Source organism: Oryx dammah, unplaced genomic scaffold (assembly GCF_014754425.2).
Source record: "Oryx dammah isolate SB20612 unplaced genomic scaffold, SCBI_Odam_1.1 HiC_scaffold_5, whole genome shotgun sequence".
In the NCBI taxonomy this organism is placed as follows: domain Eukaryota; kingdom Metazoa; phylum Chordata; class Mammalia; order Artiodactyla; family Bovidae; genus Oryx; species Oryx dammah.
Window position 1 is genome coordinate 71,819,206 of NW_024070189.1, and position 23,406 is coordinate 71,842,611.

The following is a 23,406-nucleotide window of genomic DNA, read 5'->3' on the forward strand; positions in this document are numbered from 1 at the left end:
TAAAGGGCTTGTTTTTGTGTGTGTGTGGGTGTGTGTGTGTGTGTGTGTAAGCTATAAAAAGTCATTTAAAGGTTTTGAATAAAAGAATGACATGATCAGTGCTGGCCTATGCTTTCCTTTGAGGATAGAACCATATCAATAAATTGGCATCTATATGGTTGTGGCACTGACCTGGCTGTAGGTTCCCAGGTAGAAGACAGGGTGTGCCCTCCCATATTTCTCTTCAAAAGAGTGCATAAATGAAACAATGTCCCCAACGGGATCAGTGACCCGGCTGCGAGGGTCAGGCCGTATAAAACGAAGAGCAAACCTGGGGAGGAAGGAATACATATCACATGAATCGGCTTACTGTAGTGCATACGGAGTGGGCCAGTTTGTAAGGATTCCTACACAGAGCCACAGGTGTGGCAGCAAGGGGAGGTGAAACACCTGTGAGTGGACCATCAAACCTGAGAATACAGTCTGGCTCCAAAGCCACAAAGCAGCAAGCTGTGCCACTGCCTGTTTAAGAAGAATGCAAACTACTAGGATTATACATTTCAACACTGGCGTAAACAAATATTAAGTGCTTTTTGCAGAAAAATTTAGGACTGAAAGAACTGGGAAAGGAAGACACAATATCCACAAAGGTCATGAGTCAGGCTGTACCCTCAGACTCTTGTAATGGCACTGTCTAAAACAGCAGCCAAGAGCCACATATGGCTATCTAAATTACCAAGAAAATTAATTCAATACAATCAAAAAATATAGTTCATTACTCAAAACAGCCATATTTCAAGTGCTCAATAGCCATGTGTGGCTAATGGGTTCCATAACAGACAGTGAAGATACACAACATTTCCATCATCACAGAAAGTTCTGTTAGACAGTGCTGTTCTAGAACAGAGCTGTCTCTTTCTGGTTGTTCTACTTGCGTCTCCCTTTCCTTTCTGTTCTGGAATTTTGAATTATGAATCCACATTCCCAAACTATTCAGATTATGGACAAGAACTTCAAATCCAAACTTGCAGTCATGATTTACTTGCTCATCAATGGGGCAAGTAAATTCTGCTCAGTGATTTACAGTTGACAGCATCCACAGAGGAAGTTATAAAATGGATCTAGACAACACTTGGCAGAGTTGAAGACTTGGCAGTTACTTAAGTTTAAAGATGGTAGATCTGTTTCTGAAGAGGTCATCTTATCACATTTGTACAGTACCATTTATTTATCCTTTGGGTTTCCATAAAAGGCAAAGGAGCAGGGGCTTGATAAGTCAAGGTGCTACATAACATTAAACAAGTTGCTTGGATGATACAGTTGCATTAAAATTAGTAACACATGCCATGCATATTTTTCCCCAAGGAAGTGAACAATATTCATATACTTGATTCAGCATAGAAAAGCTAACTACACTATGATATTCTCCTTAGCAAATACTAAGCCAGTTCTTTATCCCCTTAACAAATTCCCCATATACACACAATGTCACTTGGAATTTCTCCTGAATAATCAAATCTAACTCACTGACACAAACATTCCAGAGCAAATTAAAAACAAAAAAAAAGGAAGCTGTGTACGTGGAGGAGTGATTAGAAATCCTTAAGATTAATGTTTTGATAACTTTATCTGAAATCAAGTATTTTAGGATTATCTTATTACTCCAAGTTTTCAAATTTTATGAATGAATGGATAAAGGTTTTAATTATCTTTTGTTGTTGTTCTTTCTCATCACAAAATAGTCCAATGGCCAACACAATTTAGGACAAATAGCTTAAAGAAAACAAAACAACAGAGATAGCAAATGATTTTAAAGATTTTTACATGCACCTCTGAAGCTGGTCGGTCCATACCTTCAGGCTCTGTTCCCTAGAGTAAGGCAAAGATTAGCCTGTATTCAGAGGCAGGTACAGGTTGCGCTGTATGCATACAAGGCTACATTTATTGGCCTGGATGCCCATAAACATTCTAGTTCTCCATAAAGATTAGGTGTGGATTCATCTATTACTGAGTTCTAGATCAGACACTCAAGTCTGATGTGCACCTTGGGTCCCCTGACGTTTTGCAGTCTTTCTGTAGCTTCTTGTGCTGAGCTCTCCAAACGGTAAAAGAAGGAGGTGAGAAGAAAAGTGAAGGTGTGAAGCAAGGGTGTACACACACGTGGAAGGGTTATAGTGCCAGCAACCTATGGGTTGCCAAGACAAAGGGAAATGTACAGAAGGGGTGTCTAGAACAGTGAAACTGTTATAGGAGGAATCTGGGGAAAAATGGGTCATTTCAGAGCAAGTCAATCTGTTGGAATTATGAGTTGTAGTAAGATGCATTCGGGTGAAAGTTAACAAGGAGTGTGAAGCTAGTAAAGGTAACAAAGGTTGGAACAGAAAGGGTGTGAAGACTAACTGGGGAATTTAGGGAGAAAACATGGTGGGATAGGGAGGATACAATAAATATAGGCAGACTCATTTGTGAAAATGGTAACATCTGTTGTTATGTTCGAAAAACTGAAAATATTTTCATGCTATATGAAATACTTTAGGAAAGGTATTCAATATGCTGATAAACTGGCAAGTCAAAATTTATAAGAGCATAAACCTTATTCTGATCTGTTTCTGCTCCAAAGTCTACCCTGTTGCTACTAAACACATGGATACAAAGGTACGTACCTAAATATATCAAGTATTGTATAATAGGTAAACCGGAACGGAAGCATTATCAAGTAATAACCCCATCCAAGCAGCCCCTGAAATTCCAAAAACAAAGTTAGATATCATTCTCCCAACCTGTAATACCTTAATTGCTAGATAAGATTTTCATTCTTTTTTATCCTTTATATGATTTCTCCTTCTGTCACATATGGTTCTCTTTTCCTGGACCACTTCATCTTTCTTAAAAAAACAACTACTTAGGACCTCATTTCATCTAATACTAACATAATTTTTATATTAAATCTGCTTGAACACTTTTTGTGCAGCTACTTATATTAGTTGTCAAATTCAATTCCAAGTTTTCCTCCCCAAATCATAAATATTCATTCTTTCATTTTTAGAGTTAACACATTAAAATGTAGTATATAGAAATAACAAGAAAGATAACCAATATTACTACCTTGGACCTCTGTATATAAGTGACGAATAATTGTATTAATAACAATTACAAATCTCCAAATAGCTGCTAATCTCAATAGTAGTGTTAATTATTTTAACAATATTGATTATTGCTGCTCTTATTATTAACTAATAAATACATAGGGCTCTATAGCTTACAAAGCATTTATTATATATTATATTATGTTAATCTGATATCCTCTTTGTGTCCATGGCCAGGGAACTCTAGAGCTCTGGAACTCTATTAGTCGACATTAGGGTCTCAAACAAAGTCAAGCCCAAAACAAACTGGAGTAACACTGGGCACATATGCAGTCAAGTGCAGAATCCTAAGCACTGGACCGCCAGAAATTCTTTTGGACTACTCCTTGAATCAAATAATCCTCTAAGAGTCTGTGCTCTTCTACTGTTAAATACCCTAAAACAGCTACTTAGAAACTCTGTTTTTTAAATTTTACCAAGTACTCCAAGTACAAAAGGAATGATGGAATACATTTTAAATTCAAGTGTAAGAAGTGAGTGTTAACTCTTAAGAATAAGAAAGAGAAACTCTAAAAGTTCTCCAGAGTTCACTGTCAGTATACACACCTGACTTCCCTAATCTGACTGTGAATAATCTGAAGAGGGAAGAATGCCTCTTTATTCATCTCTAGATTCCCAACAGCAAAATATCAAGTACCCTGAAACACTCTTAAATGCCAACTGAATATAACTGAATCACCTCCTTGCTACTACTAGCCCTGAGATTAATTTCAAAGATATAGCCAAGGCTCTCACAGAACTTCCAAGTATTTCCCTAGAAGTAGCTTAAAATAAGCAAAATGAAACAGCAAAGAATTCAGTAAACATTTTAATTTAAAAGTGCAGGATCTACTAAACACACAGCAAACATTTTTAGACACATAAATACATGTAGATAAAGTGTCATAAACACAAAACAAGGCACAGAAAACTCTTCAAGTAACTGGCATAGAAACAGGGAAAAAAATAGTTACTTTCATTGGTTCACTAAGGAATCAAGAAAAAAATGATAAACCCAATAAATCTACCAAGGAGCTAGGTCAAGCTAACAGGTTTATATTCTCAATATTCCTTTTGCTGCTATCATACAGAGATCAACATAACCAAGTAAGAGAATGTTTACAATAAAAAAGGGAGAGGTTCCAGCTATGAAATAACTTGCCCTTGGTTGTGGTCTTGAGACAACATAGCTGTAGATCCTGTGGTCAGCTGTATTAACTTGCAAGGGTCGCGATGGTGGTGGGTTGAAAACACTCGGTACACCCTCTTGCTCGTTCAATCTGTCCTGTACAGCAGCCTGAGAAGAAAAAAACAGTAGCACTTCAGTGATGATCATATCAATCTAGAAGAGACAACTATTGCTGGTGTGTCACAATAGGTCACCAGGGGGTATACACTCATGAACCTTTTTTAACTTGCTAAGCTGGGAGGCAATGTGTGGTGATGGCTCCATAATTCATATACAAAGGAGTCCCAAGGAACTTGTCTGGAAGCTCACTGCTTTTATTCAGATGGTATATGCTATTTAGGGTGGCCGGGTTACAAGGTGTTTCACTGTACAAGCATAAGAAAAACCACCCACAGAGAACACAAACCATAGACACAGTTTGTGTCTGGTGCCCCCAGAACTGTGCAATGGAGCCATCTTGATCGGTTGGTATTGAGGGAAAGCTTGGCTTTGGAGCAGAGAAAGTTAGGTCTGAATCCTAGCTCCAGCACTGAGAAAAGCTGCTTGGCTTATGTGCCTCAGTTTTCTCACATGCAAAATAAATGAACAATACTTTTCAGGGTTAATCTGAAAATTTAATGAGATGACCGTACAAAATTCTAATATAATTCCTGGCACAAAGATGATATTCAGTTAAAAAAAAAAAAAGTTTCATTCCTTTCCTAACTCTGCCCCTGAAACTGGATATTTGTCCCAGTATAGTTAGAAAATTTGGCTTTACCCAAAGGGAAATCTGATCTCTACCTTCAGCTTCTGGAGGTAAAACAATGTCACACCTGGTAAGAGTATCTTTGCTATGGGATTTTATGGTAGAGCTAAGCACCCTAGAAAGACCAACCATGTAATTTAGGCTGGAGACTTTGAGTAATGCAGTATCAGTCAACCTAGAGACTGAGTTCAATTACACAGGCAACTAGTCAAATCAATCATGCCTATGTAATAAAGCCTCAGTGAGAAGCTCTGGACACTGCAGCTGTGGTGAGCCTCCCTCGTGGGTAACACTTGGTGCCTATTATTAAACACCTAGGCCAGGAGGGTAACACGTATTTGGAACTCAAGACTTTGCCCAAAGAGCTTCTTTCTTTAGCTGATTTTAATCTGTATCCTTTCCCTATAATAAACTGCAACCATGAGTTGTATTAGTTTTCAGTAAGCTCTTTTAGTGAATTATCAAACCTGCATGTGGTTTTACAACACCTCGAACTTGCAGTTGCTAACAGAAGTAAGGAAGGTCTTTCAGAAGACTGCATGCTCTCTAACCTTCATAGCTGGCTTTAAACTTTGCCTCTAGGTTTTACATTTTAAAGTGTTGAGACACAGTTCAATGGGAAAGAACAGTCTTTCAACAAATAAGGCTGAGACAACTGGATACCATACACAAAATAATGAAGCTGACCTACTAAAATCACCCTGTATACAAAAACTAACTCAAAATACACCAAAGACCTAAATGTAAGAGCTGAAATGATTAAACCCTTAAAAGAAAACATAGCTGGAAAAAAAAATCTTTGTGATTTTGGATTAGGCAATGGTTTCTTAGATAAGATATTAAAAGGACAGGCAACAAAAGAAAAAAACAGATAAAATGGACTTCATCACAACTTAAAAACTTTCATGTACCAAAGGACACTATCACAGAGAAAAAAGATAACCCCACAAAATGGGAGAAAATATTTACAAATCATGGATCTGTTAAGGGTCTAGTATCTACAGTATATAAAGAACTCTTACAACTTATCTTAAAAGACAAACAACTCAATTTAAAAATGGGCAAAGGACTTGACTAGATATTTTCCCAAAGGAGATAAACAAATGACCAAAATGCATGTAAAAAATATACTACATCATTAATCATCAGAAATATGCACACGAAAATCACGAGATACTACTTATCCATTAGAATGATTATAATATAATAAGAGACAGATTTTTACAAATTGTAGGTGAGGGTGTGGACTTCCTAGGTGACTCAGTGGTAAAGACTCTGCCTGCCAATACAGGAGACATAGCTTGGATCCTTGGGTTTGACAGATCCCCTGGAGGAGGAAACAGCACCCCACTGCAGTATTCTTGCCAAGAAAATCCCATGGACAGAGGAGCCTAGCGGGCTACAGTCCACGGGGTCACAGAAGAGGACACAACTAAGTGACTGAGCACCTGTGCACGTGAGGATGTAGAAAAACTGGAGCCATCATGCACTATTCTGGGGGGTATAAAATACTGTAACCTCTGGAAGCAGCCTGGCAGTTCTTTAAAAGGTATTCTTTGAGACCCCATGGACTGTAGCCCACCAGGCTCCTCTGTTCATGGGATTTTCCAGGCAAGAATACTGGAGTTGGGTGGCCATTTCCTCCTCTAGGGGATCGTCCTGACCCAGGGATTGAACCTGAGTCTGCTTTGTCTCCTGCATTGGAAGGCAGATTCTTTTTTTTTTTTAAATCACTAAGCTACCTGGAAAGTCCTAGAGTTATCACATGATTCAGCAATTCTACTCCTAGATACATACCCCCGAGAAATGAAAACATATGTCCCACACAAAAACTTAGACACCAATATGCACTGCAACATTAGTAATAAAACTCAAAGTGCAAACAATCCAAGTATCTATGAACTGATGAATGGATAAAGATACCGTGGTATATTCATACAAAGAATATTATTTGACAGTAAAAAAACTGATACATATTGTGACATGGATAACCAAGTGAAATAAGTCAGATACCAAAGGACAAACATTGATTCCACTTATATGATGTACCTAGAATAGTCTAATTTTATAGTGGCAGAAAGTAGAGTTGTGGTTACCAGAGGCGGGTGGAGACAGTAATGGGAAATAACTGATTTAGTGTGTAGAGAGTTTGTTTGGGAAGATGAAAAAGTTTTAAAGATGGATAGTGGTAATTGTTGTACAACAATGTAAATGTACTGAAATTAATGTCACTAAATTATACTGCCCCTTAAAAATTACATACCTGGGTGAAGCCAGATGTTCTTCACATACTTCAATTAAAACTATATATCACAAAAGATTAAAAGCAGAAGTGAATATGAAGATCCAGCTGTTTTTTACTAAGCCAGACAAAAATATCTGCAAACATTTATGTTAACATACAATGAGTTTATTATTTTAAAAATGAATACTAAACTAAGAAAAAAGATATGAAACTGAAAGATGAACTCCAGAGGTCGGTAGGCGCTCAATATGCTACTGGAGAAGAGCAGAGAAATAGCTCCAGAAGGAATGAAAAGGCTGAGCCAAAGTGGAAACAATGTCCAGTTGTGGATATGTCTGGTGATGAAAGTAAAGTCCGATGCTATAAAGAACAATACTGTATATGAACCTGGAATGTTAGGTCCACGAATCAAGGTAAATTTGAGGTGGCCAAACAGGAGATGGCAAGAGTGAACATCGTTATTTTAGGAATCAGTGAACTAAAATGGAGTGGAATGGGCAATTCAGATGACCATTATATTTACAACTGTGGACAAAAATCGCTTAGAAGAAATGGAGTAGCCCTCATAGTCAACAAAAGAGTCCGAAATGCAGTATTTGGGTGCAGTCTCAAAAACGACAGAATGATCTGTTTCCAAGGCAAACCATTCAATATCACAGTAATCCAAGACTATGCCACAACCACTAATGCAGAAGAAGCTGAACAGTTCTATGGAGACCTACAAGACCTTCTAGAACTAACACCAAAAAAGAATGTTCTTTTTATCATAGGGGACTGGAATGCAAAAGTAGGAAGTCAAGAGATACCTGGAGTAACAGGCAAATTTGGCCTTGGAGTACAAAATGAAGCAGGGAAAAGGCTAACAGAGTTGTGCCAAAACTTTCTGGTCACAGCAAACAGCCTCTTTCAACAACACAAGAGATGACTCTACACATGGACATCACCAGATGGTCATCACCAGGCTGATTATATTCTTTGAAGACCAAGATGGTGAAGCTCTATCCAGTCAGGAAAAAACAAAAAAAACAAGGAGCTGACTGTGGCTTAGATTGTAAACTCTTTATTGCCAATTCAGACTTAAATTGTAGAAAGCAGGGAAAACCAGCAGGCCATTCCGATATGACCTTATGATTATATGGTGGAAGTGACAGATGGATTCAAGGTATTAGACCTGATAGAGTGCCTGAAGAATTATGGATAGTGGTTTGTAACAGTGTACAGGAGGCAGTGATCAAAACCATCCCCAAGAAAAAGAAATGCAAAAAAGGCAAACTGATTATCTGAGGAGGCCTTACAAACATGCGGGAAAGAAGAGAAGTGAAAGGCAAAGGAGGAAATCTGAATGCAGAGTTCCAAAGAATAGCAAGGAGAAATAAGAAAGCCTTCCTAAGTGATCAATACAAAGACATAGACGAAAACATAGAATGGGAAAGACTAGAGAAGTCTTCAAGAAAACTAGAGATACCAAGGCAACATTTCATGTAAACATGGGCACAATAAAGGACAGAAATGGCAAGGACCTAACAGAAGCAGAAGATATTAAGAAGAGCTGGCAAGAATACACGGAAGAACTATACAAAAAAGATCTTCATGACCCAGATAACCATGGTGGTGTGATCACTCACCTAGAGCCAGACATCCTGAAGTGTGAAGTCAAGTGGGCCTTATGAAGCATCACTAAGCAAAAAACTAATGGAGGTGATGGAATTCCAGCTGAGCTATTTCAAATTCTAAAAGATGATGCCGTTAAGGTGCTGCACTTAGTATGCCGGCAAATTTGGAAAACTCAGCAGTGGCCACAGGACTGGAAAAGGTCAGTTTTCATTTCAATCCCAAAGAAAGGCAATGCCAAAGAATGCTCAAACTACCACACAACTGCACTCATCTTACACTAGCAAAAGTAATGCTCAAAATTTTCCAAGCCAGGCTTCAACAGTATGTGAACCAAGAATTCCCAGATGCTCAAGCTGGAGTTAGAAAAGGCAGAGGAACCAGAGATCAAATTGCCAACATCCTCTGGATCACAGACAAAGCAATAGTTTCAGAAAAACATCTACTTCTGCTTCACTGACTACACTAAAGCCTTGGACTGTGAATCACAACAAACTGTGGAAAATTTTTCAAGAGATGGGAATACCAGACCAGCTTATCTGCCTCCTGAAAAATCTGTATGCAGGTCAAGAAACAACACTTAGAACCAGACGTGGAACAACGGACTGGTTGAAAATTGGGAAAGGGGTACGTCAAGGTTGTATATTGTCATCCTGCTTATTTAACTTATATGCAGAATACACCAAGCGAAATGCTGGGCTGGATGAAGCACAAGCTGAAATTAAGATTGCCAGGAGAAATATCAATAACCTCAGATATGCAGAAGACACCACCCTTATGGCAGAAAGCAGAGGACCAAAGAGCCTCTTGATGAAGGTGAAAGAGGAGAGGGAAAAAGTTGGCTTAAAACTCAACATTCAAAAAATGAGGATCATGGCCTCCGTTCCCATCACTTCATGGCAAATAGATGGGGAAACAGTGGAAACAGTGAGAGACTTTATTTTGGGGGCCTCCAGAATCACTGTAGATGGTGATTGCAGCCATGAAATTAAAAGACGGTTGCTCCTTGGAAGAAAAACTATGACCAACCTAGATAACATATTAAAAAGCAGAGAGATTACTTTCCCCGCAAAGGTCCATCCAGTTAAAGTTATGGTTTTTCCAGTAGTCATGTGTGAATGTAAGAGTTGGACTATAAAGAAAGCTGAGCGCCAAAGAATTGATGCTTTTGAACTGTGGTGTTGGAGAAGACTCTTGTCCCTGGGACTACAAGGAGATCAAACCAGTCAACCAAGGCTCTGATGCTGGGAAAGACTGAGGGCCGGAGGAGACGGGGATGACAGAGGATGAGATGGCTGGATGGCATGATCGACTCCATGGACATGAGTCTGAGCAAACTCCAGGAGATTGTGAAGGACAGGGAAGCTGGTGTGCTGCAGTCCTTGGGGTTGCAAAGAGTCGGTCATGACTGAGCGACTGAAGAACAATAATATAGATGTGTATAACTGAATCACTTTGTTGTGCAGCAGAAATTGATCAATTATACTTCAATTTTTAAAGATTAATAAAAAAAAATTTAGCTGAAAAAGTTCAAACAAAGCCTAAGATTAAATATGAAAAAATCTGGCTCTGATCACTTCCCTACCACTGTCTCGCAGTCCTACGTTCCCAACATAGTAGTATTAACTATTTCTTTTGCTTTTTTCCCAGATATTTTTGTGCCTCTCTAGAAATATTTGTGTGTCAAAAGTGAAAAGTGAGTGTTCGTTGCTCAGTTGTGTCTCTTTGTGACCCCATAGATGAGCCTGCCTGGCTCCTCTGTCTGTGGAATTCTCCAGGCAAGAATACTGGAGTGGGTAGCCATTCCATTCTCCGAGGGATCTTCCTGACCTGGGTCAGGGATCAAACCTGGGTCTTCTGTATTGCAGGCAGATGCTTTATGTTTGAGCCATCAGGGAAGCCCCAAAATATATATGTTGTTCTCCAAAGAGCTTTTATTTATATAGGCTGTATCTGTTTATTACCATGTTGTTGCTCTGTTCAGTCACTCAGTTTTCTTTGCCGACAACTATACGTATAGTCAAAGCTATGGTTTTTTCAGTAGTCATGCATGGATGTGACAGTTTGACAATAAAGAAGGCTGAGTGCCAAAGAATTGATGATTTTGAACTGTGGTGTTGGAGAAGACTCTTGAGAGTCCCTTGGACTGCAAGGAGATTAAACTAGTCAATCCTAAAGAAAGTCAACCCTGAATATTCATTGGAAGGACTAATGCTGAAGTTCCAACGTTTCTCATGATGTACTCTGCATGTAAGTTAAATAAGCAGCGTGATAATATACAGTCTTGATGTACTTCTTTTCCTATTTAGAATCAGTTCGTTGTTCCATGTCCAGTTCTAACTGTTGCTTCCTGACCTGCATACAGGTTTTTCAAGAGGCAGGTCAGGTGGTCTGGTATTCCCATCTCTTCAAGAATTTTCCACTGTTTGTTGTGATCCACACAGTGAAACGCTTTGATGTAGTCAATAAAGCAGAAGTAGATGTTTTTCTGGAATTCTCTTGCTTTTTCCATGATCCAACGGAGGTTGGCAATTTGATCTCTGGTTCCTCTGCCTTCTCTAAATCTGGCTTTAACATCTGGAAGTTCACGGTTCACATACTATTGAAGCCTGGCTTGGAGAATTTTGAACATTACTTTGCTAACGTGTGAGATGAGTGCAACTGTGTGGTAGTTTGAACACTCTTTGGCTCTGGAATGAAACTAACCTTTTCCAGTCCTGTGGCCACTGCTGAGTTTTCCAAATTTGCTGGCATATTAACTGTAGCACCTTAACAGCAGCATCTTTTAGGATTTGAAACAGCTTAGTTGGAATTCCATCACCTCCAGTAGCTTTGTTCATAGTGATGCTTCCTAAGGCCCACTGACTTTGAATTCCAGGATGTCTGGCTCTAGGTGAGTGATCACACCATTGTGGTTATCTGTGTCATATTTATCTGGATCTTTTTTGTATAGTTCTATGTATTCTTGCCAGCTCTTAATATCTTCTGCTTCTGTTAGGTCCATACCATTTCTGTTCTTTACTGTGCCCATCTTTGCATGAAATGTTCCCATGGTAGCTCTAATTTTCTTAAAGCGATCTCTAGTCTTTTCTCATTCTGTTGTTTTCCTCTATTTCTTTGCACTGATCACTGAGAAGGCTTTCTTATCTTTCCTTGCTATTCTTTGGAACCCTGCATTCAAATGAGTGTATCTTTCCTTTTCTCTTTTGCCTTTAGCTTCTCTTCTTTTCTCAGCTATTTTTAAGACCTTGTCAGACAACCATTTTACCTTTCTTTTTCTTTGTGATGGTATTGATCACTGCCTCCTGTACAATGTCACGAACGTCTGTCCATAGTTCTTTAGGCACTCTATCAGATCTAATTCCTTGAATCTATTTGTAACTTCCACTGTGTAATCATAAGGGATTTGATTTAGGTCATACCTGAATGGTCTAGTGGTTTTTCTTACTTTCTTCAATTTAAGTCTGAATTTGGCAATAAAGAGTTCATGATCTGAGCCAGAGTCAGCTCCCATCTTGTTTTTGCTGACTATATAGAGCTTCTCCATTTTGACTGCAAAGAATATAATGAATCTGATTTTGGTGTTGACCATCTGGTGATGTCCATGTGTAGAGTCTTCTCTTGTGTTGTAAGAGGGTGTTTGCTATGACCAGCATTCTCTTGGCAAAACTCTGATAGCCTTTGATGTTTCATTTTTTCATTTTCTACTCCAAGGCCAAATTTGCCTGTCATTCCAGGTATCTCTTGACTTCCTACTTTTGCATTCCAGTCCCCTATAATGAAAAGGACATCTTTTTTGGGTATTAGTTCTAGAAGGTCTTGTAGGTCTTCACAGAATCGTTCAATTTCAGCTCCTTCAGCATTAGTGATTGGGGCACAGACTTGGATTACTGTGGTATTGACTGGTTTGCCTTGGAAACGAACAGGGACCATTCTGTTTTTTTATTTCACTTAGTATGATATAATCCCCGGCTCTATCCATGTTGCTGCAAATGACATTACTTCTTTTTTTCTTTTTTGGTGGCTGGGCGGTATCCCACTGTACACACACACACGGCATGCTCTTCCTCCATCCCTCCAGGCTGTCCCCGTGCCTCCTGGGGCAAATCGCGCTGAGCCTGGAGGGCGTGCGTCTCCACGCCAGTCTCCGTGGGCACCCAGGCAGGGGCTGCGCAATGCATGGCGGTTCCGCTTGTGGCTTCCTGAGGAGCCATCACACTGATTTCTGCAGTGACTGCACCAACGTGCCTCCCGCCAGCAAGGCAGGAGGATTTGTTTTCCCCACACCCTCTCCAGTATCTGTTATTTGTAGTATTTTTAATGATGGCCATTCTGACTTGTATGTGATGGCACCTTATTTTAGTCCTGATTTGCATTTCTGTAATAGTTTTAAGTGATATTGAGCATCTTTTTGTGTAACTTCAAATGAAAGTTACTTTTATGTATTATTTTTAGGAGTTACTGAAAGTGAAAAAATGTAAATATGGCATAATCCCATTTACGTAAAAAGAAAATTATACACAAATCTATACAGCTATATAAACAAACAAAAAATGTTTCTAAATAACTCCTGGACCAAAGAAGAAAATAAAACATTTAAAATAATAGTTTCAGAAGAAAATTCACAGGCTTAAATGTAAGAGTACAAATAAATGAACAAAGCTGCAAAAAGCATAATGGTAAAAAAAAAAAAAAAGAACACAAACCACGAAAGTATGGTAAAATACATTAATGTTAGATTTTGTTTTATAAACAGTAAAAAGAACTGATAAATACAAGTTTTTTATAAACAAAACAAGTAAAATAAGTCGCCAGCAAATCTCATTTTAAAAAAAGGAAAGTAAGCATAATAAAAACCATGAGAAGAGGGAATAATAGAACAAACACAGAAGAGAGAAAATGACATAGTGCTTGGGATAGCCTATGCTCATCTCTAAACCTACCCTGAGAATCTCGAAGAAAAAAGGATCCTCAAGAAAGCTTATCAAGAAAAAAGCACGCAACAAACAGATTATGAATAATGGGAGGAAAATGAAGAAGTTAATACAGAAAAGGCAGAAGCAAGTTTTAAATTGCTTTCTTTTGAATCTATGCTAACTAGGCTTCTCAACCCATTTTATCAAGGCAGTCATTTTTAAAAGCCAGCGTATGCTTGAAATAAAAGTCCAAGGAGACAATACCAAAGTATTATACAGAGCAACATCATGCCTTCTGCCTAAAATGCATTCCCTTTAAAATTTTACATTCATCATTCCTTTTCATCATTCAGGTGTTAGCTCAAATATAACCTCCCTAGAAAGGCCTTACTTGACCACCCTATTAAAATGACTTTCCTTATCCTCTTTATTCTATTTTCTGTACTCATCTCATTCACAGCATTTATTACAAACTGAAGCTCCATGAGAATAGGGACTTAAGTCTTGTTTGCTGGCATAGTGCCAGAGCCTAAAATTGCTCAAAAATAGCACTGAATAACTAAATACCACTTGTAATCCAGTACTCTATTCAAATAATATACCATAATTAAACAGTTATGTTCAACAGATATCAAAAGCGTGCTTGATTAAACTCAACATCCACTAATAAAGCAAGAAAAGAAGAACAGTCAACAGATATTTGAGAGCCTATGATATACTAGGATTGATTTTAGATGCTGGAATACAGCAGTCAAAAAACCCGAAAACACTCCGCTCTCATGGAGCTTATTACATTCTAGTAGCTCTATCTCAAAACAATAACTAGCATTACACTTGATAATAAAACATTGGAGGCATTATAGTGAGGACAAGGTGTTTGCCATTACCATTATTAATTGAGATTATTCTGAAGTACTAGCCAGTTCATCATTAAATAAAACAAAAGATCCATATACTGGGAAAAAAAAAAAAATCAAGCTGCAGGTAACATAACCAGATAGAAAATTCAGAAAAATAAAATTTAAAATATTTAATAAAAAGGTTCACATTATGGTATCTGGCTGTAAATCAAATATATAAAAACCAGTATTTTCCCCAAAGAGTCATTAAGAAAAAATAAAGAGGGAGGGACACTATACTGAGGGATTTGGTCACAATCTTTTCTGTGATTTTATAAACTCTGATCATAATCTTCACCTTTCACACAAATTTAAAGACGACTGCTGCTGCTGCTGCTGCTGCTAAGTGACTTCAGTCGTGTCCGACTCTGTACAACCCCACAGACGGCAGCCTACCAGGCTCCTCCGGACCTGGGATTCTCCAGGCAAGAACACTGGAGTGGGTAATTTAAAGACTAAAGAGCTGTAAATTAAAAAAAAAAACTACTGAGAGAAGATTTTTGCTGTGAAAAGGAAAAAAAGAAATGTACATGTCTTTGAGATCTATTTTCAGAGCAGGGAATAAGAAATAAGTACACTCATAATGAATCCTATAATACCTCTATGTTCCAGTTATGCTGTTCCAAGGTATGGCGACACTGATCCATAGATTCTATGCCAGTCAGATCCTGAAAGATAAAAACAAAAAATTACTTAGGGAAAACCAACAGTACATGGTGGATATTTTTACCCCTATAAGAATACTTATAAATACTGCAGGGGAAATACTCTATCAAGTGCTGAAGGCAAACAGATATTCAAGTATGGTAAAACATCACTATTCAGAATTCATTCAAATGGTTATCATATACGTTAAAACAAACAAACAAAAAATTTCTTGTCTTAACTTCAAGGCTTTTAATTAAAAAGCCTACTTGACTATATTCTCTCAAATTCAAGTTTAAAAAATGAAAGATTTCTTCAACTTCTACATTCAGCACAACAGTCTTATTTAATGTTAAACATCTATTCTATTTATAATACATACTCATATAATGCAGGTTTTCTGCAAAACATGCTTTTTACTAATTTACATATTTTACCTATTAGCATAAGACTTAGCTTATAATACAAACTGTATAAAACTTTTTATTAAAAAGAATCTGTAATTCATATGTTTCCCTCCTGTAAGTACTCTCCCTACTCCTTTCTCCTCACACGATTTTTAGGTTTCATTTTGTCTATGATCAAATAAATCTGCTCTGACTCTTCTCTCAGTTCAGTTCAGTCGCTCATTCGTGTCCGACTCTGTGACCCCATGAATTGCAGCACGCCAGGCCTCCCTGTCCATCACCAACTCCTGGAGTTCACTCAGACTCATGTCCTTCGAGTCAGTGATGCCATCCAGCCATCTCATCCTCTGTCGTCCCCTTCTCCTCCTGCCCCCAGTCCCTCCCAGGATCAGAGTCTTTTCCAATGAGTCAACTCTTCTCATGAGGTGGCCAAAGTACTGGAGCTTCAGCTTTAGCATCATTCCTTCCAAAGAAATCCCAGGGCTGATCTCCTTCAGAATGGACTGGTTGGATCTCTTTGCAGTCCAAGGGACTCTCAAGAGTCTTCTCCAACACCACAGTTCAAAAGCATCAATTCTTCGGCGCTCAGCCTTCTTTACAGGCCAACACTCACATCCATACATGACGAATGGAAAAACCATAGCCTTGACTAGACGACTCTTCTCTCATCCCCCTCTAAATGTAGAACATTTCCTGAAGATGTGTCTTTGGCTTTTACCTCTTCCTGGCAATCTCATTCAATTCTCAGCCTTCAATGATCCTTTCTACTCAAATGACTCCTAACTGTACTTCTTCTCTTCTGAAGTTTGGCAGCACATTTCCAATAAGCCTAGTCAACATTTCCATCTAGATGTGGCACAAGTACCTCAAATATATCATTTAAAACTACTGTATGTGTTAATGACACCACCACCTTCCAAACTATACAGGCAAAGATGACATCTGGATCCTCAGTCGCATCTCTGAGTACTCTATACCTTGAACTACACACTTCATTGGTAACCAAGTTCTGACGGTTTTCTCTATCTATAACCATATTTCCACAAAGCTAAATCCTAGCTTTCCTTCAAGGTCTAAGAGAGAAGCCAGACCTACCCATCTATCCTTTTCATGCAGCCTATGTCTACTGTTATTGTCTATTCTGTGTTATTACTATATCCATGGATACAGGGATAAATATGCAGTCTCTATCCTCAACAAATCCCTCTTAATAACCAGCAAGCAACTGGAAAAAAAGAGATTGATCTCAACCTGACAAGAATGTGGTAACATGCACTGGTGAGTCAAGAGGCTGAGATTCTTGTTTTGGTTCTGTAACCTATGATTCAAAGATCAGACATAACTGAATTCCAGCTTCTTTTATGTACAACATGAGGGATGTAATTTGGACTGAATATCCTTTCCAAAGCTTAAAATAACAAAACAAAAATTAAAGTTTGCATTCTTTAGGTATGCAATTATTTTTTAAAATTATACAGAAATTAAAAAAATTTAAATTACACAGTATAGAAACTTTGTTAATATATTTTTATGTTTAAAATACTGGAAAATTAGAAAGCTCTGTTAAGAAATCTAGAGATCTATTAAGAACCGGTGGCTATGACATCTCTGATCATCTTAATTTTGGTTCCTGACCATTCTGGGCCTCTTACTAGTTTGGCTATTCCCTTCTGGCTTGTACTATGTTGGTGCAAAAGTAACTGCACTTTTTCATTATTGAACTTTGCTGTTTGATATCAGAATACATTCTTAAATAAATGTGGTGATGTTATATACATCATTTTAATGTGCATTTCACTTTTCTTTTTTTTTGCTAATGACTTATTACTTGCTGTTTATTTTATATTTATTTTAAACTAGGGAAATGATGTTAAACAGAAAGCAAATTCGAGTGATTTTTAAATTTGAGCTCACTGGGTCATAAAGCAGGGAGACAACTTGCAACATTCACAACGCATTTGGCCCAGGAACTGCTAATGAACATACAATGCAGTGGTGGTTCAAGAAATTTTGCAAAGGCGACAAGCGCCTTGAAGACGAGCATAGTGGCCAGCCATCCTACGTTGACAATGACCAACTGAAAGCAATCATAGAAGCTGATCCTCTTACAACTACACAAAAAGCTGCCAAAGAACTCAAAGTCAACCATGCTATGATCACTTGGCATTTGAAGCAAGCTGGAAAAGTGAAAAAGCTCGTTAAGTGGGTGCCTTTATGAAATGACGGCAAAAAAAAATGATTTGAAGTGTTGTCTCCTTTTGTTTTATGAAACAATGAACGATTTCTTGATCGGATTGTGACATGTGACAAAAAGTGCATTTTATACAGCCAGTAACAACCAGCTCAGTGGCTGGACTGAGAAGAAGCTCCCAGAGCACTTCTTAAAGCCAAACCTGCACCAGAAAAGGTCATGGTCACTGTCTGGTGGTCTGCTGCTGGTGTGATCCACTACAGCTTTCTGAATCCTGGCAAAACCATTACACATGAAGTATACTCAACAAATCAAAGAGATGCACAGAAAACTGCAACCCCTGCAGCTGGCACTGGTCAACATAAAGGGCCTAATTCTTCTCCAGGACAATGCATGATGCAGGTCATACAACCAACACTTCAAAAGTTGACCGAACTGGGCTATGGAATTGTGCCTCATCCACCATATTCACCTGATCTCTTGGCAATCAACTACCACTTCTTCAAGCATCTCGACACCATTTTGCAGAGAAAACGCTTCCACAACCAGCAGGATGCAGAAAATGCTTTCCAAGAGTCCGCTGAATCCCAAAGCATGGATTTTTATGCTACAGGAATAAACAAACTTATTTCTTGTTGGCAAAAATGCGTTGACTGTGTAATGGTTCCTATTTTGATTAATAAAGATGTGTCTGAACTTAGTTATAATCATTTAAATTTCACAGTCTGGGGACTTCCCTGGTGGTCCAGTAGCTAAGATTCCCTGCTCCCAGTGCAGGAGGCCTGGGTTCAATCCCTGGTCAAGGAACTAGATCCCACATGTCACAACTAAAGATCAAAGATCCTGAAAGCCGCAACTAAGACCTGGTGCAGCCCAATAAAAAATTTTTTTAAATTCAGTTTTAAACTACAACTACTTTTGTACCAAGCTAGTAATAGAATCTCCTTTAACTTTTGATTTCTTTGCCATCCACTGCAGAGAACTGGGATGTCAGGGTTCCACTTCTCTACATATTCTCCTTAAAAACTGAACTTTACTTTTACCTTCTTCTCAGGGTATGAATGACCACTGGGTCTTTACCAAAAATATTCTCTACCTCTCTTATACACCTATCATTTTCTATCATCTGTTATGGCTATTTACACTCATTCTACTGCCTTATTACAGGATGCAGACTCCTTAAGAGCAAGGAATGTGATTCATCTCTATATAATGCTCCCCAGTACCTTGCACACAACAGATGCAATTTAGATCCCTCGGTCAGAAAGATCCTCTGGAGAAGGAAATGGCAATCCACTCCAGTATTTCTGCCTGGAAAATTCCATGGACAGATGAGCCCACAGTCCATGGTGTCTCAAAGGAGTCAGACACAACTGAGCGAGCGCATGTGCACGCACGCACACACGCCCACCCCTGGCACACAGAAAGGGCTTAAAAGGTTACAGAAAAAGGCTGTCCAAGTTAAAAAGACCTTTTAGGATAAGCTTCAATAATCATAGCTATTAAGTAAAACTCTCTAGACATTCTCACCAAAGTTCACTGTACATTAATACCCTGAATTTTTTTTGAAAAATTAAACTCCAAATATTCTAACTAGAGGCTAAGCTAGTAGTTAGAAATACCTATTTGCAGAATATTCCCTTATGAATTAAAGTTCATAATCATTTTAATTGTCACATAATATGTCAATTGGCAAAAACAATTGACATACAGATGCTATAACTGCTTCTGATTTTTTGCTATTAAAATAGCATTCTCATGAACACTTCTGTTTATAAAATTTCTCTGTATTGAGAATTTCCCCCTGAGGATCCAGCTAAAAATTACAGGCCAAGGAATGTACATATTTTTATGTTCTTGATACATACTGCTAAAACACACTAAAATGCACTTTAAAAGGACCATTCCAATTTACATTGATTAGGGTTGGTTTCAATGTGAGTCAAAAGCTAAGTATGTCTCAAGCCAATAATCATTTCATGCCAATTAAGTTTTGCAATGCCAGCTTTCTTCAAAAAGAAAGACCATAACAGGTATAGCTTGAGACACTACATAAGCTTTGCTACCAATTCTCTCCTTACCTCCAACACATTTAGCTGTAAGCACATACAGAAGACAAGTAAAACAGAGAAGCTGAGGGAACGTTATATTTAATAACTTCAGTTATTGGCTTCAAGCTCCTCCCAAACTAATTTCTTTAGAACCTAACAGGCTGTAATTCTCTTGTTTAAATTTTATTCATTCATTTATTATTTTGGGCCTGCTGGGTCTCCAGGTTTCTCTTCAGCTGCCACCAGCTGAGGCTACTCCCTAGCTGCAGTTCGTGGGCCTCTCATCACAGTGGCCTCTCTTACTGTGAAGCAGCCTAGGCACACAGGCTTCAGCAGGCGCAGCATGCGGGCTCAGTAGCTGCGGCTCCCAGGTTCTAGAGTGCAGGCTCAGTAGTTGTGGCACACTGGCTTAGCTGCTCAGAATCATGTGATATCTTCCTGGACCAGAGATCAAACCCGTTGTCTCCTGCATTGGCAGGCAGATTCTTTACCACTGAGCCACCAGGGAGGCTCCTGTAATCCTCTCTTAAAAGGAACTGGCACAAAGCATAAGAATCTGTCTGCCAATGCAGGGGACACGGGTTCGATCCCTCGTCCGGGAAGATCTTTCATGGTGAAGAGCAACTAAGCACATGAGCCACAACTATTAAGCCTGTGCTCTAGAGCCCGCAAGCCACAACTACTGAAGCCTGCGCACCCAAGAGCCTCTGCTCTGCAACAAAAGAAGCCACCGCAATGAGAAGCTGGCACACCACAAGAGGAATAGCCCTGTTTGCCACAACTAGAGAAAGCCTGAGCAAAGCAACGAAGACCAAGTGCAGTCAAATAAATAAATGATTTTTAAAAAGGAACTTTCTTTTGAAAAGAGAACCCACTTCTCTCTATACCCCCTAGACCCAGTGCAATACCTTAGCATACAGTAGAAAATATTTAAATGAACACTCTGTTCTCATGTCAGTGATCAACTTTTACTTCATCTCTCTCTAGTTTTTAAGTACTGTTCTTTTCATTATTACTTTGTGTAAGGGATTATATATTTTCCTCAACAATCCTATGGGTATCATCATACCCAGTGTCAGTTGAGAATATCAAGACTCTTTAAAAAAGAATTATGTGAAAGACACTCCTCACTAATTCAGGTACACAGTAAGTGCTCACTGAAGGTCAACTAAATCTGTAATCTCACCTATCTGGCTTGCTCTTCAGAATTTTGCTTTTACATTCAGATCTACTGACATCTGAGGTGACATGAGATGGCATTGGCAAAATAGCTTCAATATGTAGAAAATTTTAACTTCGGCACCCTCTAATCTTTCAGGACCAGTGTCTACCACAAATCCCCTACTCAGGCAGGTTCGCCCAAGTCTGTCTTACTGACATGACAATCATCCCTGGTTCCAAGATGGTCTCTCCCTTCCTCCTCCCGCTGAGAGCTAATTCCTCTTCCAGGAACTGCCCCCAGCAAGGATGTAGCACAAATGCTACACTTAGTTTCATTAATTTATACAAATATAACAGAAGGTGGCTCAGTGGTTAAAAAAAAAAAAAATCAACCTCCAGTGCAGGAGGCCAGGGTTCGATACCTGGTTCAAGAAGATCTCCTGGAGAAGGAAATAGCAACCCAGTCCAGTATTCTTGCCTGAAAAACCCAATGGACAGAGGAGCCTGGTATACCGGCTATAGTCCATGGGGTTGCAGAGAGTTGGAGAGGACTTAGCAACTCAACAACAGTAACAACAGACTGACAGCATTAGTAGGAGAAAAGCGTTATTTATCACTAGGGCAAAAAACACCCTGAACTCCAATCAATCTCTAAACAACAAAATGCATAATGGAGATTAGAGGGAAGTGTGTGAACTATTTGATATCCTTCTACTCCAGCCTTGGTCTAATTTCCTCCTTTCCCAAGTCAGTTGATAATAGGAGGATGACAACATCACTTGGCAACCTACCTCTGAAATACTCTGATCCTTGATCTCTTGCTTAAGCGTAATTCAAGGAAGGTACCACAACCAGATATATCACTCAACTACTTGGAAAGGGACTGCGCAACTAGAGTTAATCACTCTAACGTAATCACTATAGAGTGCTTTCCTAAGAAGTGTTTCTTTCCACATATCATCTGTTTATAACTAACACTGGAGGAGGTTGGGGCAAAATCTCAGTTGAAATCTAAGTACTCTCTAAATTTTACTTGGCTTGTTGGCTCTAGCTTGTTGAGGATACATTTTTTTTAAAAGCATTTATTTTAATCAGAGGATAATTACAATATTTTAATGGTTTTTGCTATACATCAACTCAAACTGGCCACAGGCATACATGTGTCCCTTCCCTTCTGAATCCCTCTCACTCCCCACCCCACCCCAGTTGTCACAGAGCTCTTGCTTTGGGTTCCCTGCATCATACATCAAACTCCAACTGCCTATCTATTTTATATATGCTAATGTATGTTTCAAAGCTATACTCTCAAATCACTCCACCCTCTCCTTCTCCCACTGAGTCCAAAAGCCTGTTCTTTATGTCTGTGTCTCCTTTGCTGCCCTGCACATAGGATAGCTGGTACCATCTTTCTAGATTCCATATATATGTGTTAATATATGATACTTGTCTTTTTCTGACTACTTCACTCTGTATAATAGGCTCTAGGTTCATCCATCTCATTGAAACTGACTCAAATGCATTCCTTTTTTTTAATAACTGAGTAATATTCCACTGTGTATATGTACCACAACTTCCTTATCCATTCATATGCCAATGAACATCTAGGTTGCTTCCATGTTCTAGCTACTGTAAATAGTGCCACAATGAACACTGAGGTACATGCATCTTTCTCAATTCTGGTTTCCTCAGGGTATATGCCCAGTAGTGGGATTGTTGGGTCGTATAGGCAATGCCAAAGAATGCTCAAACTACTGCACAATTGCACTCATCTCACATGCTAGTAATGTTGAAAATTCTCCAAGCCAGGCTTCAGCAATATGTGAACCGTGAACTTCCAGATGTTCAAGCTGGTTTTAGGAAAGGCAGAGGAACCAGAGATCAAATTGCCAACATCCACTGGATCATGGAAAAAGCAAAGAGATCCAGAAAAACATTTATTTCTGCTTTATTGACTATGCCAAAGCCTTTGACTGTGTGGATCACAATAAACAATAAAATGTGATAGAGATGGGAATACCAGACCACATGACCTGCCTCTTGAGAAACCTGTATGCAGGTCAGGAAGCAACAGTTAGAACTGGACATGGAACAACAGACTGGTTCCAAATAGGAAAAGGAGTACATCAAGGCTGTATACTGTCACCCTGCTTATTTAACTTCTATGCAGAGTACATCATGAGAAATGCTGGGCTGGAAGAAGCACAAGCTGGAATCAAGATTGCTGGGAGAAATATCAATA

The 23,406-nt window shown here is 38.8% G+C and overlaps 1 protein-coding gene across 1 annotated transcript in view; it reads right to left on the reverse strand.

The window, feature by feature from the left end:
- FAF2 (Fas associated factor family member 2) overlaps positions 1-23,406 on the reverse strand; it is a 68,307-nt gene that overhangs the window by 17,734 nt on the left and 27,167 nt on the right. Inside the window, exons 2-5 of the mRNA XM_040240506.1 lie at positions 15,312-15,380; positions 4,267-4,401; positions 2,643-2,719; positions 172-310 (exon numbers count right to left, since the gene is read on the reverse strand). Of these exons, the coding sequence (XP_040096440.1) occupies positions 172-310; positions 2,643-2,719; positions 4,267-4,401; positions 15,312-15,380 (420 nt within the window). The remainder of the gene's footprint in view (positions 1-171; positions 311-2,642; positions 2,720-4,266; positions 4,402-15,311; positions 15,381-23,406) is intronic.